The sequence below is a fragment of the Brachypodium distachyon genome, chromosome 3 (assembly GCF_000005505.3).
Source record: "Brachypodium distachyon strain Bd21 chromosome 3, Brachypodium_distachyon_v3.0, whole genome shotgun sequence".
Lineage (NCBI taxonomy): Eukaryota > Viridiplantae > Streptophyta > Magnoliopsida > Poales > Poaceae > Brachypodium > Brachypodium distachyon.
Window position 1 is genome coordinate 50,124,226 of NC_016133.3, and position 14,115 is coordinate 50,138,340.

At 47.7% G+C, this 14,115-nt stretch overlaps 2 protein-coding genes across 2 annotated transcripts; one reads left to right on the forward strand and one right to left on the reverse strand.

Annotated features, from left to right (window-relative positions):
- The first annotated feature begins 4,693 nt into the window (after positions 1–4,693).
- LOC100840330 (ammonium transporter 1 member 2) lies at positions 4,694–6,606 on the forward strand. Its single transcript, XM_003572673.4, has one exon. It carries the CDS (start codon positions 4,781–4,783, stop codon positions 6,287–6,289), a length of 1,509 nt encoding a protein of 502 aa, XP_003572721.1. The 5' UTR covers positions 4,694–4,780; the 3' UTR covers positions 6,290–6,606.
- An 879-nt stretch (positions 6,607–7,485) lies between these two features.
- LOC100833300 (pentatricopeptide repeat-containing protein At1g33350) lies at positions 7,486–12,193 on the reverse strand. The gene is made up of 3 exons (XM_003575328.4): positions 10,316–12,193; positions 9,328–9,445; positions 7,486–7,891 (listed from the first exon to the last, which is right to left on the reverse strand). Exon 1 carries the CDS (start codon positions 12,122–12,124, stop codon positions 10,553–10,555), a length of 1,572 nt encoding a protein of 523 aa, XP_003575376.1. The 5' UTR covers positions 12,125–12,193; the 3' UTR covers positions 7,486–7,891; positions 9,328–9,445; positions 10,316–10,552.
- Positions 12,194–14,115: the final 1,922 nt, after the last annotated feature.

The following is a 14,115-nucleotide window of genomic DNA, read 5'->3' on the forward strand; positions in this document are numbered from 1 at the left end:
CCAGCGTCACTGGACTACATCGTCTTTATGCAATACAGGGCTGTGCTGTGCTTATCGACCACCCACACTACTAATTAACACCCGAACTTTACAACATAAAGCTAGCTACCTAGTAGAGCGATTGAGAGAATGCGATTCCAGTTTGCATAACTATATTCCTGTGCAATTGAACCCCCACCAACCGCAATAAGCGCCACTTCGTTTGTTATTTTGACTGAGTTGACATCTATAATCCATGCAATCAAATCAAAATTTTGACCGGTGATAGATTCAAAACTACTCCTTCCTTTTAAATGTATAAGGTCAACATAAATCTTGTACCAAACTTTCATCAACAACTAGGCCAGCAATATATATGGGGTTATTGTGACGCAAAATGATACCATTAGATTCGTATTGAAGAACATTTTATGATTGTACATGTTTTTGTGCACACAAGTCAAATATTATTTGTCTACTATTTGGTCAAAGTTGGGCATTAATAAAACATTACATATTTGGAAAAAGAAAGTATCGAAACTGGCTAATAATAAAAGGTACCGCCTCAGTTTTTACTCGAAAAATGGTAACGCCAACCGTAACGTATGTTGCTAGTCAAGCTAAACCATTTAAGGAGACGCGCACTAATTCAATGGCTAGCTCTTGGTCAAGAGGATGTGGGTTACAATGCCACCTAAATTACACCGAGTCAAAGCTGGAAGAATGTATGCCCTCTATGGGCCTTTGATTACCGAGATAAGTTTTTGAATGCATATGAAAAACATCCAGAAAATGCCCAAGTCGGGGGCGGGTCATATTTCTATGAAAGTTTTCAATGAGGAAACTTACTAGTGTATGGAGGTTGGTATTCATATCAATATATGTGTGTTGTTCGGGATGGTCATTATCTGGTTTCTCATAGAAATAAGTGTGTTCGATTTTATAAAAACTTAGTACAAAGTTGTACTACATCTGAAACATTTATTTATCATGGATCGGAGGGAGTACTACCATATAGTAGTAGTAGTCTAGAGTGAGTACGTAACAAGTTAAAAACAACCGTAATACAGTGCCGTTTCGCATACATGATTACGAATTTACGATTCAAATTTGTGGTTCCTTTATAACCCTTTTGCACGGAGACATTAACGACTCACGGTGCGAAAGAGGATATACCGAATTCTTGGATGGTAGTAGCAAAGCTCGTGCTGTACTCTCCCTAGGCTCCTAGCTAGGTGGTTGGGGAGAGCCTGGACTGGAATTGAATTGGTTGGAACTGGATCCTTGGACCGGTGCACACATGGCTCTCTCGATGTACTTGAGGTCGGTGCCTGCAGGGTATACTAGTACGTACCGCTCCAGTACACAGTACACAGTACGCGTAGGAGTGAGTACTGAGTAGCTCGTTATTGAATTTCTGTGGCTGCGATCGGTCGTGTGCTCGTGGCCGTCTTTGTTTTGCCACAGAGCTGTAGCCTGGAGGCTGGAGATGGGCGATGGGCGTACGTATACTGGATGCGCCTGTGGTCCTGTTCGTTCACTGACTCGTCGGGCACCGAAAGCGCGGGTGTGGCATGTGAGTCCTCGTGCTTTAGGAATTGATCGCTTTGACTGGTTGTACTTGCGGCTGTTTATATCTGTGTCGCCCAGCATTTAGTGTAGTGAGATCGCCCTTTTTGACTGACCGGACCCGCACACCCACGAACCTAGTATTTGCTACACGAGGCTCTCGTGAATCATTTTTTTACTCTTCTTCGCCCATGCTGGCCCGGGAGAGGTTGAGACTCGTGCACATCGTCGGGCTACGCGCGTATGGCCATGGGAGGTCGAGCAATAGAGATGACGATGATTCCTTCAAAATAAGATGACGATGAGTATATGCGTGGTTCGGCATCATGTACGTGTGGTCGTGTGGACGTGGTTGCGAGTTGCGACCTGCAGCCAAGCACGAATGGTGCGTCACATGCAAGCACATACTACTCCATATGTTCAGCAAAATTGTACGTGCGCGAGCCGCATGCAGTCCCCGCAGAGGACTCTCCGGTCTTGACGGGTTGCGTGGCGGAGTTATCTCCAGCACCTGCCTGCCGGCACGCCCCGCAGCTTTGATTTGGCTATCGTGTACCTTTAATTTGTCGTCGCTTGCATGCATGCATGATTGTCGAGCTCTGTTCAACATTGCCACCTCTGCTGCTGTATCGTACAGTACCGGGAACATTTTTTTTTACAGAACCGGAAGTTGGGTATGAATGTTCCTCTTGGCCGGAGTCTGGTGACCGGATGCAAAAGCTTTCCCTCGTTTTCCTTAATAAAGATGAAAGAACGCCCAACTAATTAGAGGAAGACCCAGCGATACAATTAAACACTGGCCGTCAGCAACACACGCGGACACACCACCAGTAAGATACACCCATCAACATCGCGCATCAATGCCATTGTTATTGTTTGATTGGGATATGCCACAGCAAAACCTTGATTTCAATTTTGGAAATGGATCAACGGACGTACGGCTTCTGCAGCGATGGTGATTGACACGTGGGTTCCGGGTCTACACGTCAGCCATGCAGCCGCAAGTCAGAGGAGATGTGTCATTTTCCTTCGCCTTGTATATGCCCGTGCGCAAACCGTAGGGTGGTAATAAAAAAAATGGCATAATCTTTTCCATAACCATGGGCCGGCTTAAGAGTGTGGCAGATGAGTAGAACAAGCCCATAAAATTAAAAACCATTAAGAAGTATTGTGGCTGCTGGCCCACTGTACTGGCGAGACCGCGCGAAAACTCCCGGCCCAACTCCTCAAAAGTATCAGCAGCCAGCCTTCGCGCGCAAAAGCGAAGTCTCCGATCTCCATGCATGGAGCAGGACTCGTGATGGCGGCCGCCGCCGCTCAACAGAAGCGATGCGCAAAATTGATCACTTGAATGATGCTCCTAAAATCTGGCTAATAACCGAAATGCAACTAGCAGAGATCGATGTATCAGGATTCAGAACTGAAGAACGGCAAATGGTTTTGTTGTTGTCTTTGTACTTCTGATTTCTGGACGAATATAGAAAGAGGAAAAGAATCGAAACAAGCGACAAAACTCATATTCTTGGGGTTGCAAGTCCTGAACTGGCCTCTCTTCGGATCATGTATATTGCCTAGATGATGCAACTGTCGGACGAAAACACCATATAAGTCGAATGACGTTTTCTCTTGAGAGCTACGTATCAGATGTTTTCTTCTTCTGAGAGGTATACTTAAGATATTTGTTTTGAAAGAGTTCTGAGAGGTAGTATACAGATATAGTACACTTTTGGTCATGGCTTGCACGAGATGTCGATCGTGACATGCGGTGGACTGCTCTGTCTCAGCCAATGGAAGCAGAGGCCAAAATGCACCAGAAACTTAATAGTCTAACCTGCAGCAGCTCCATGATGTCAGGCAGGCCATGTTTCTTGAATTAAAACAGCGAGAAACACTTCCTTAATCAAAGTCAACGAAAGATTCCAGAACACACACATGCTAGTATATGTTTCTGGGGTCTGTACACAAGATAAATTACTCAAGCAGCTCTCTTGAGGCCCCGGAAGCAACGCACCCGAAGAGGGAATCGTAACCCCGAGCATGCAAAAGGGAACTTTGCTAGCGGACGATTCAATTCACAAGTTGAGATTAACTTACGATTTTGCGGCTGGTTTATGAAACAGACTCTTTCTTTTTTCAACTGGAGCACCGTTGTCCGGTGGGTGGTAGTCTTTCAGTTCCCTGTCCGGACATCAGCGTCGCCGTGGAGGCGTGGACTTTGGATGACGGCGATGCCGCGTCCAATCGCCGCGAATGCTTGTACCGTTTGGGGATGGATCGTTAGTCCCGGCCAGCTGACGATGGTTTGTATCCGGGTCCGGGGCCCTCCTGAGCTGCCTATCGATCGGCAGTAAACAAATGGGGGTCAGAGCGGGGGGATGGTGGCGAAATCCGATGTGGATTCCTGATAATTGCTGCCACTTATTTGACTGGGAAGTTTAATCATTAGGTAGAGAAATCGAACAAAGATTCGAACTAAATTATGTACACTCACATGCATATTGCGTTTTCATGCGCTCCAACGGCAGATCAGGGATTCATCGGTGCACGGACAAGCATCTACCAACACCTGAACACCAGTATACTCCGTGCGTAGCTGAGCAAGAACTGATAAACATGTGCGTGAGTCTGGGACCTATTGAAAGGAGATTAGTTATTCGTGTTCAATCCTACTCCCTCCGTTCCATAATTCTTGTCTCAAATTTGTCTAAAAATGAATATATCTATTTCTAAAAAGCGTCTAGATACATGTAATATTTCGATAAGAATTATGAAACGGAGGGAGCAGTATGAAAACGGCTGTAAACCTCAGGGCTCTCGAACGTCCGCAGAATTTCTAGCGTATCAGCGGGTGTTGTCAAAGCGAGCTTAGAGTGTGCCCTGCGCTGTGCATCCTACATGTTTCATATTTGGGTTAAGCAGGACAAACACAACTGCAATTCAGAGGAATATCCCGGCACACAAAGCACAAACAGTTTCATAATTTATTTAAGTTCGGATTCCATCAGATTCATCAACCACCACGAACTGCAGAGCAACAAGGACTCAGAGGAACACGTCGGAGTCTTCAGAAGATTCACTGGCAGGCAGGGCCCAGCATAGTCTGAACCGATCGGCCACTGGCACGCTCTTCGCCTATAAAATCGTCTCTGCAGCCGTTTGCACCTCCATCTCGCGCCGCACCACTGCGTTCATTCAGAGCGATAAAGTAAAGCAAAAGCCGGCAGAAGAGAAGATGTCGACGTGCGAGGCGAGCCTGGCGCCGCTGCTGGGCCCGGCGGCGGCGAACGCGACGGACTACCTGTGCAACCAGTTCGCGGACACGACGTTGGCGGTGGACTCCACCTACCTGCTCTTCTCCGCCTACCTCGTCTTCGCCATGCAGCTGGGCTTCGCCATGCTCTGCGCGGGTTCCGTGCGCGCCAAGAACACCATGAACATCATGCTCACCAACGTGCTGGACGCCGCCGCGGGGGCGCTCTTCTACTACCTCTTCGGCTTCGCCTTCGCCTTCGGGACGCCCTCCAACGGCTTCATCGGGAAGCACTTCTTCGGCCTCCGCAGCATCCCCGCGATCGGCGGCTTCGACTACAGCTTCTTCCTTTTCCAGTGGGCCTTCGCCATCGCCGCCGCCGGGATCACCTCGGGCTCCATCGCCGAGCGGACGCAGTTCGTGGCATACCTCATCTACTCCGCCTTCCTCACGGGCTTCGTCTACCCGGTCGTGTCCCACTGGATTTGGTCCGCCGACGGCTGGGCCTCGGCGTCCCGGACTTCCGGCCCGTTACTGTTCAACTCTGGTGTCATTGACTTCGCGGGCTCCGGGGTGGTTCACATGGTCGGCGGCGTGGCCGGGCTCTGGGGCGCGCTCATCGAGGGCCCCCGCATTGGGCGGTTCGACCACGCCGGCCGGTCCGTGGCGCTGCGCGGCCACAGCGCGTCGCTCGTCGTGCTGGGCACCTTCTTGCTCTGGTTCGGCTGGTACGGGTTTAACCCCGGCTCGTTTCTGACCATCCTTAAATCCTACGGGCCGGCGGGCAGCATCCACGGGCAGTGGTCGGCCGTGGGCCGGGCCGCGGTGACGACCACGCTCGCGGGCAGCACGGCGGCGCTGACGACGCTGTTCGGGAAGAGGCTCCAGACGGACCACTGGAACGTGCTGGACGTCTGCAACGGGCTGCTGGGCGGGTTCGCGGCCATCACGGCGGGGTGCTCCGTGGTGGACCCGTGGGCCGCCATCGTGTGCGGGTTCGTGTCCGCGTGGGTGCTCATCGGGCTCAACAGGCTCGCGGCCCGGTTCAGGTTCGACGACCCGCTGGAGGCGGCCCAGCTGCACGGCGGGTGCGGGGCGTGGGGCGTCGTGTTCACGGCGCTGTTCGCGCGGAAGGAGTACGTGGAGCAGATCTACGGCGGGCCGGGCCGGCCGTACGGGCTTTTCATGGGCGGCGGCGGGCGGATGCTGGGCGCGCACGTGGTGCTGATCCTGGTGATCGCGGCGTGGGTGAGCTGCACCATGGGCCCGCTCTTCCTGGCGCTGAACAAGATGGGCCTGCTGCGCGTCTCGGCCGAGGACGAGATGGCCGGCATGGACCAGACGCGGCACGGAGGGTTCGCGTACGCGTACACCGACGAGGACGCCAGCAGCAGGCCCGCGGACCGCGGTGCCGGCGGGTTCATGCTCAAGTCGGCGCAGACGGCGCAGGTCGCGGCGGCCGCCAGTCCCGGCGCGGGTGGCCAGGTCTAGTGGTTTTTATCACTGTTATCCAGTAACAGATGAAATGCGTGCAACGTCTCGATCGATATACTGTCCTTCCCCTTTTGCTGGCTTGGAATTGGTCTCTCCAAGCCATCATCATTTGAAATGATGCTAAATGTTAGTACTCGTTTCTGAGATCCTAAATGTTACTGCTTGATTGTATAATAAGATACTGGGCCTGTGGTTCGGAAGCTCGAAAAACAGGGAAAAAAAAAATGAAATCCCCCTTGTGCCAGGACGGCATATTGACAGTGACAGACAGATCGGCCGTACGGTGTCTGAGAGCGAGTCCAACAGTTCCTCTGTCACACACACACCCCCTCCCTTAGCATTTTTAGGGAACAGAAGTCAAAAAAGACTTTCCAGTAGTTTCTCTTTCTCCGGTACTTCTTCTATTTTTTCCCGAAAAATCGGCGTCCCTAACTCACCCCCTCTTTCTCCACTTTAGATTGCGGCGGTGGAGGCCGGTACTGCCATATGTCTATATCTGTGTCCTTTCTGTTTTTGTAATTAGAGAATTTTTTAAATAAAGAATAGGGGAGATCTCTTTATGAGAACTGATGGAGTTGGATAATTTTTAGGTGAGAATATTTTTAGAAAAGTTCCTCATTTTGAGATATAGGAGATAAATTTTAGGGGGGACTGCTAGACTTGCTCTAAGGTATGACTTTCGGGGTTTTTTTGTAAAGTTTTTTTTTTCTACTTATCGTTTTTCACTTATTAACTTGGCAATTCTCTACTTAATTAATGGATTACTCCCTTTTAACTCTGGTTCAGAATAAGTTTTGTGAAGAAAATGGAGTTTGGTGATTTGGGTGAGGGGAGTTCAAACGAAGAATTTCTTTTGCCACGTGAGAGAATTGGTGCCTTTTTTTCTTCTTCCAAAACAGCCAACAAGTGCTAGGAGAATACAAACTAACAGAGACGAAATACAATTGGTGTTATCATGTTAAACGTTGACGATTCAACAAGTGGTTTGTCGATCTAAAAAATTTATCAAGTGGTTCCGATCCCTCACTGTACTTTTTGATTGCACGAAGTTCAGTACAACAATGCCAGATTTTGGGTTTCAGTACAGATTTGACACCGTGTAGAATCTATGCAAACGTCGCTTTTATGGTGCTCACAGGACACGGAGAACTGGGATTGTGTAACCCATCCTACCTGAACGGAGCACCAAAAAATAGCTCATAAATCAGCTAGATTCTCAATCATTGACAAGAGATAAATGTGATTATCATTTCTCACTGGCTACAAGCTTAGATACATTGATGGGTCTCTTGTCTGTCTTTGGAGGCTCAACAGGTCACGTCATCCAAAGGATTAAAGATTTTATCTGCTTTTGGATGATCAAGGTGCTACGGTTCACGACACGAATTACATGATCAGGCATTGCACTGGCATCGCTGGAATTATTCTCTGATCGAGTGTAGAATCGTAGAGAGTACCTATATTCTCCGTCTCATATTTGGTTCACTTCATTGTACCTTGCATGTTTGTTCTATAATCTGCACCATTCTTTTTCTACCTTCATTTCTTCTGTCTAGATTGCAACGACAACGTCTGGTGCTCATTTCTCCATGTCTTCCCCTGATCCAGCCATTTGACACAACATCAGTATTCAGTAGCAAGCTATGGAAACTACACGCATCTGCTAACTTGACCTTTTCCCTTCAAAGAATCACCTTTTCACCAAGTTGTGGAGACATGATGAGAGGAAGAGAATACCTCAATATAAAAATAATAAGGACAAGAGAACCCAGCTTAGCTATGAAATAGCAAAATCTACGATGACAGAATATGTATGGTCATACTGCAACACAAAGCACATAGTCAGGACCAAGGCCCCCAAGTCATCCAAGCAAACACGCTTATGCAGAATGCAACTGATTCCAATTCCTGGAATATATCTATCGTCTCACCAGCTATCCCAGCGCTAATTTAATGCTGCTTATTAGGTCCAACTACAGATTACTTGGTACTGATAGAATTGTTTAAGGTAACTCCACGGAGTAAACATGGAATCTGTTATATTATTAGAACAATAGGGAAATGAGTTACCACGTTCATCCACACAGGCTAATTATCTCCACAGCTAAATTATGGTGGGTCCAAATTATAATGGTCAGGATTTAAAGTCGACAACAATGCACAGCTCCCCACCGTTTTCTACATACTGTTCCTGGCCAATATGCCACAAGCTGAGTTAAGAACGAACTTTCCCTAAAAAAGAGCAATTTACAACTCAATTTAATTACGGAATATGACTCGTAGAAGGAGATGCCCTTATACAATGTGTGAAGAGCAAGAAGCTAGCGACCATGATCGAAACTGGATGCATATGCTAATATTTGCTGACATATTCCAACCAACACATGCATCCGACTAAAAAATATCCAACTATCAAGAGTTAACGTGCATGCAAGTGCAATGAAATACTGCAAACAGATCCTATTACGGATGTCATGAGGGAAACTAAGTTTTGCAAAACAAAATTGTAAGGGCCGAGTTTGAAATAGAGAATACTATAAGTTAGTATATGGGACTCTGAAGTTTTGCATGAGAAACCAACACCTTCGGTCTTGTGTCGCCATATACCAAGGTCTTCACAATAAACCTATATGTTTACCTAAAAAAAAACAATATACCTATATGCACTTAATGCAAGATGGTACAATAATCTTCTACATTTTCTTACTACATACCGATGCTATTGTAGTCGAATAAATTTAGATAACAATTCTCTTGGAGCCAAATAACTATCCGAGAAATAGTGTAATTTATCTATTCCCTCCGTCCAACAAAAGATGTCTCAAGTTTGTCAAAATTTGGATGTATCTAGACATGACCTAGTGTATAGATGCATTCAAATTTAGTCAACGTTGAGACATCCTTTGTTGGACGGAGGAAGTACAAGCTTTCGCCCAATGATCTGCCAGCATTTCAAATATGCGAGAAGACACAAATTTTTGAAACAATATGTCAGAAATCTAGCCGCGAAATGCACGGGTCACCCTGCTAGTTACCTGCTGACATGATACATGCATGGAAATGCATTGGCAACTTCAACCATTTGTTCTTCACTCCATCTTTAGCTTCTATTGTTAAAAAAGAATCTTCTAGCCTCTCCTTTATTTTTCTTCCCTGTACAAGAGACAGGAGCATTATGCATTTGTGGCATTGATTTTCAATTATCATTCAGCATAGATGTTAAAATCCAACCACAAAGCACAAAATTATGAAAGCTGTACTGGTATAGTGTGAGATAGTCAAATAATGTCAATAACCAATTCGAAGCAGCTAGGCTCGTGCCCATAGGGTGTATGGTGTGAGCAACCGCACAGGGCAAAACCAAATTAGCGCCCCAAAAATTTAGATAATATATGTGATATACTAACCATTGCGCGGTTAAATTTCAAAATTACCAATGCTTTGGAAAGGGTTAGGTGATGTTGATTGCAGATGTGCGGCTTGCTTGAGTAGTTCGCTAGTTGCACACTTGCACTAACCCAAACGGCAAACTCATGGAATTTCCTATATCACCGTTTTCACTAAATAATCCCATTACCACTCTAGGACAGTTTGGTCAACAAGCAACTACAATACTTTAACCTACTCCAATTAAAGAACCTGCACATAGCGTAGCTTATATGAGATGATATCTATCTTAATAAAGTGGAGAAATAAACAACAGGAGAAAAAAAGGAGCAAGTATCTATCATGAACAAATTTCTAAACCATAGTGGTTATCAGTTTCTGTTTGACATGTTACCATTGGTGAATACTAGATAGTAGGCAAGCTTCCACCAGTCACAATGCAAAATTGCAAGTCAGAATGATCTAGCCAACTAAACAACAGTGAACACGAAAGACAGAAATCTCACCAAGATGTGGGACTGAATGTGCGCTGCTGGTTATTAAAATGGCCCACAAAAATAGAAAATAAGATGGAATCATACTAGGACATCCATAATTTGAATAATCAATACAAATGACATGAAAATACATGCATACCTCATGCATCAAAATTGCATTATGAAGTAGTAGTGCATAATCCTGGCACAGAAGTACAGTACTGGCACAAGTACTACTCTTCCATGAAGGAGCTTGATAGGAGAGCTCGAAGGAGCACCTTCATGCGTACATCTATCATAAGGATGCCTAGATTGCTTCAATTTATCCCACTCCATTTAGGGAATAGAAACTGCTGCCTTTCAAACTGAAACTATCAACCTATCCAAATCAATCCTGTCACATTTCCATTGAGGCAGCTAATTCGTCAAGAGTGTCATAGATATCCTCTGATTCAGGATGAGCATCATCACCAGAGTAAAACCGGTGTGTCTTGCGATCCACCTCGATCCAGCTACAACCAGGTAGTTTCTTGCCCATAATATCCTCCTTCATGAGCTTCCTTATCTTTGTAACCTCTTCCCAGGAGCCACCTTCACTGTATAAGTTTGCCAGCATCACCACATAATTAGCATTGTTTGGATTCAACTGCAGTAACTTCCTTACAGAAAACTCAGCCAGCTCTAGCTGTCTGTGTGTCCTACATGCATTGAGTAGTGACCCCCAAATGACCTCATCTGGTTGGACTTTCATATCGTTGATAACATTCATTGCATCTTCAAACCGCCCTGCCCGGCCAAGAAGGTCAACGATACACCCATAATGCTCAATCTCTGGCTCAATTCTCAGCTCATCACACATTAATTTAAAGTATGTAAGCCCTTCATCGACAAATCCACCATGTGTACATGCATTCAACAGTCCAACAAATGTAACCACATCAGGTTCAATTCCTTCGTCCCTCATCTCATCAAACACAGCAATTGCACTCTTGCTGTGCCCATGTAGTGCAAGGCAATTAATCAGAGAATTCCATGTGGTAAGACTCCTATCAGAAAACTCATCAAACATCCACCTCGCCTCCTTCAAATTTCCACATTTACCATACATATCAATCAAGCCATTCACAACTGATGAGCCAAAACCAACACAGCTCCTCCACGCATAACCATGGACCACCTTCCCGATTTTAAGCATCCCAAGATGCCCACATGCAGACAGCACGCAAGAAACTGTCGTCCCATTCAGTTGGAACCCCTCATCCACCATCCTGCTACAAATCCCCACGGCCTCCACAAATAGCCCATTCTGCGTGCAGCCGGTGATCATTGCATTCCAGGCAGCCACGTCCCTCTCGGGCATCCGATCAAACAACACGATTGCATCTCCGATCTTCCCGGCCCTTGCATACCCGGACACTAACGCAGTCCAAGAGATCACATTCCTCTCAGTCAAACCATCGAACAGCTTTCGCGCGTCCAACATCATTCCATACCTCGAGTACCCATCGAGCAGCGAAGTCCTTATAACGTCATACGCATGGAACCCACTCTTGCAAGCGTGAGAATGGATCGACCTAACCAGCTGGACTCCAATGGCGCAGGCGGCTCGGAGGACGAGCGGGTAGACAAACTGGTTGGGCGCGGGGCGGCCGCGGCGGAGCATGCGGAGGAAGAGAGCGAGAGCGTCATGACCGTATGCCTGAGCTGGGGATGCGGCGGCGTAGGCCGAGAGCATGGCGGAGTAGAGGAAGACGTTGGGGTGTGGCGTGGAGTCAAAGAGGCGGCGGGCGTAGGGGAGGCAGGAGAGGCGGAGGGAGGCGAAGCGGAGGAGTTGGAAGGTGGTGGACTGCGACGCGGCGCGGGCGGTGACGACGGAGCGGCCGTGGAGCTGCTTGAGGTGCGCGAGGGTGGCGCAGCGGGAGAGGACGGCGACGAAGTCACCGTGGGAGAAAGGAGGCGCCGGGAGCATCCTCGCGGCGGCGCTGCGCGGGATGTTTTCTTCTCTTTCGTGTCACTTTGTGCGTTTGGATCTGTCACGTGATGACGTAAATAGTGTGGGCTGGGCCTGCAAATGCCCCGCCCCGTTTAGATAAAAAGAGTTTTTTTTAGCACGGAATATACTCTCCCCGTTTCATAATTCTTGTCGAAATATTACATGTATCTAGACGCCTTTTAAGAATAAATACATCCATATTTGAACAAATTTGAGACAAAAATTATGAAACGGAGGGAGTATTACTTTACAGAAAGCGCTGGTATTACAAATAGGTCACTGGTCTTCTTCGTCTTCCACAACCTCACAGGCTAACCGAACCCACCGCCAATGAAACCAAAGGCAGCCGCCGTCAAGCCGTCAACCTCGAGCCGGTCAAGCCTCTTGCATGAAGGCGTTAATGAGACGCAGTAGTCGCCTACACGAAACAGGACCATAGGACGATAAGGCACACGGCCAACGGGCAACGCTCCCCATACTCGAACTGCTCTGGGTCTGAGCTGAAGCCATAGCACCCAGCCTGAGGTGTACAGATTCCACCACCGCAGACCACCTCCTCCACCAGAAACCTCCTGCATCAATTCCACGCCGAGCAACGACGTTGCTCCTGTACATCCTCCCCTCAGAACTGAAGCAAACCACGAGGAGGAGGAAATCTCCACGATCCTGCCGGCATTGAACGAGCTGCAGACAACCGGGACAAGGGAAGGATCGGGATACCTTATTCCAAAAGGCGATGTCGTTGCCACCATCTCGACGACGTCGCCGGAAAATACACCCCTACAACAGGACAAGCACCAAGAAACCCACCACCCAGTGAGCTAGCAGTCCAACCCGTCTCACGCCGCCCAGAAGGACGCCGAAGACCGAGCGGCGTGACGAGCTCGCCGGAGAAAGGATGGAACTGTCGCTCACCTCTTTTCCGCCTCTAACCGCTCGGGTGGGCTTCGCGGAACACGTAATAAAAGAGTTTTCGTAAATGTTTCTATAGCCTCCTTGAAAAACGGTTTTGTTATAGAAAAGTCAACTGATTTTTAATTAGAAATAAGTCAACGGGCTGAGATCTTAATCTATCAGCATCATGTGGGAGATAGGGAAAGTGGGGATGACGTCCAAATTTTAATCCAACGGTTCTGGTGCGTCGATTGATATATAAGTCTTTTTCATAAAAATCAATCAACTGAGAAATAGCCACACTTTAAAAAAAATGTTTCTATGACCTCTTATTAGTACTATGAAAATATTTATTCCAAAAAAAATATGATGCTAAAAATTAAGCTTGCTTTTCATGCAATTATTCTTGATCAGATGCTTATTACCACAAAATACGCACAAACTCCAAGTCCTGAAACCGATTGCGACAACATTTGGTAGTCTGGTCCGTTCAAATTGCCGTATGGAAGGTTAGGTCCAAGTAAAACACGTCCGGAAAGAAGAAAAAAACATCCTTTGGATATCGCGAATTAATGGTCAAGGGCGCGCGTCTGTGTTGCCAATTAATGCTCCAGTGTTGCTGCTGCCACCGTCGACTCGCACTCGCCTTCCACGGTTTCCGGTTCCACCGCCTCCTTGCCCTTGTTTTCTGAAGTTACTTCCCCGCCCTTATTTCCAGCACGTACTCCGAGCCTCGAGTCCCGGAGGAATTCACTCAACCTCATCAGGGACTCTAACGCTGCCTGATCATGCCCTTCGGCCGGCTGCTGCTGGTGGTGATCAACGGGCGGAAGGAAGCACGGGCAGACCTTGAAGAGGTGCTCCACAGCGGTGCTGCAGAGCTGCGTGTCGCGGGTGGCCATGTCGGAGAGGCAGCCGAGGAGCTCGTGCACGGTGAAGCGGTGCTCGCGTTCCTCCTCTCGCACGCCGGCGAAGCTTTGCGGGGGCGGCTCCAGCACGGGCGTCCTGCAGCAATCGAAAGGCCACGCCATTGATCGATGGATCTACCCCGCGCGCGTGCCTCTTTCTTTTTT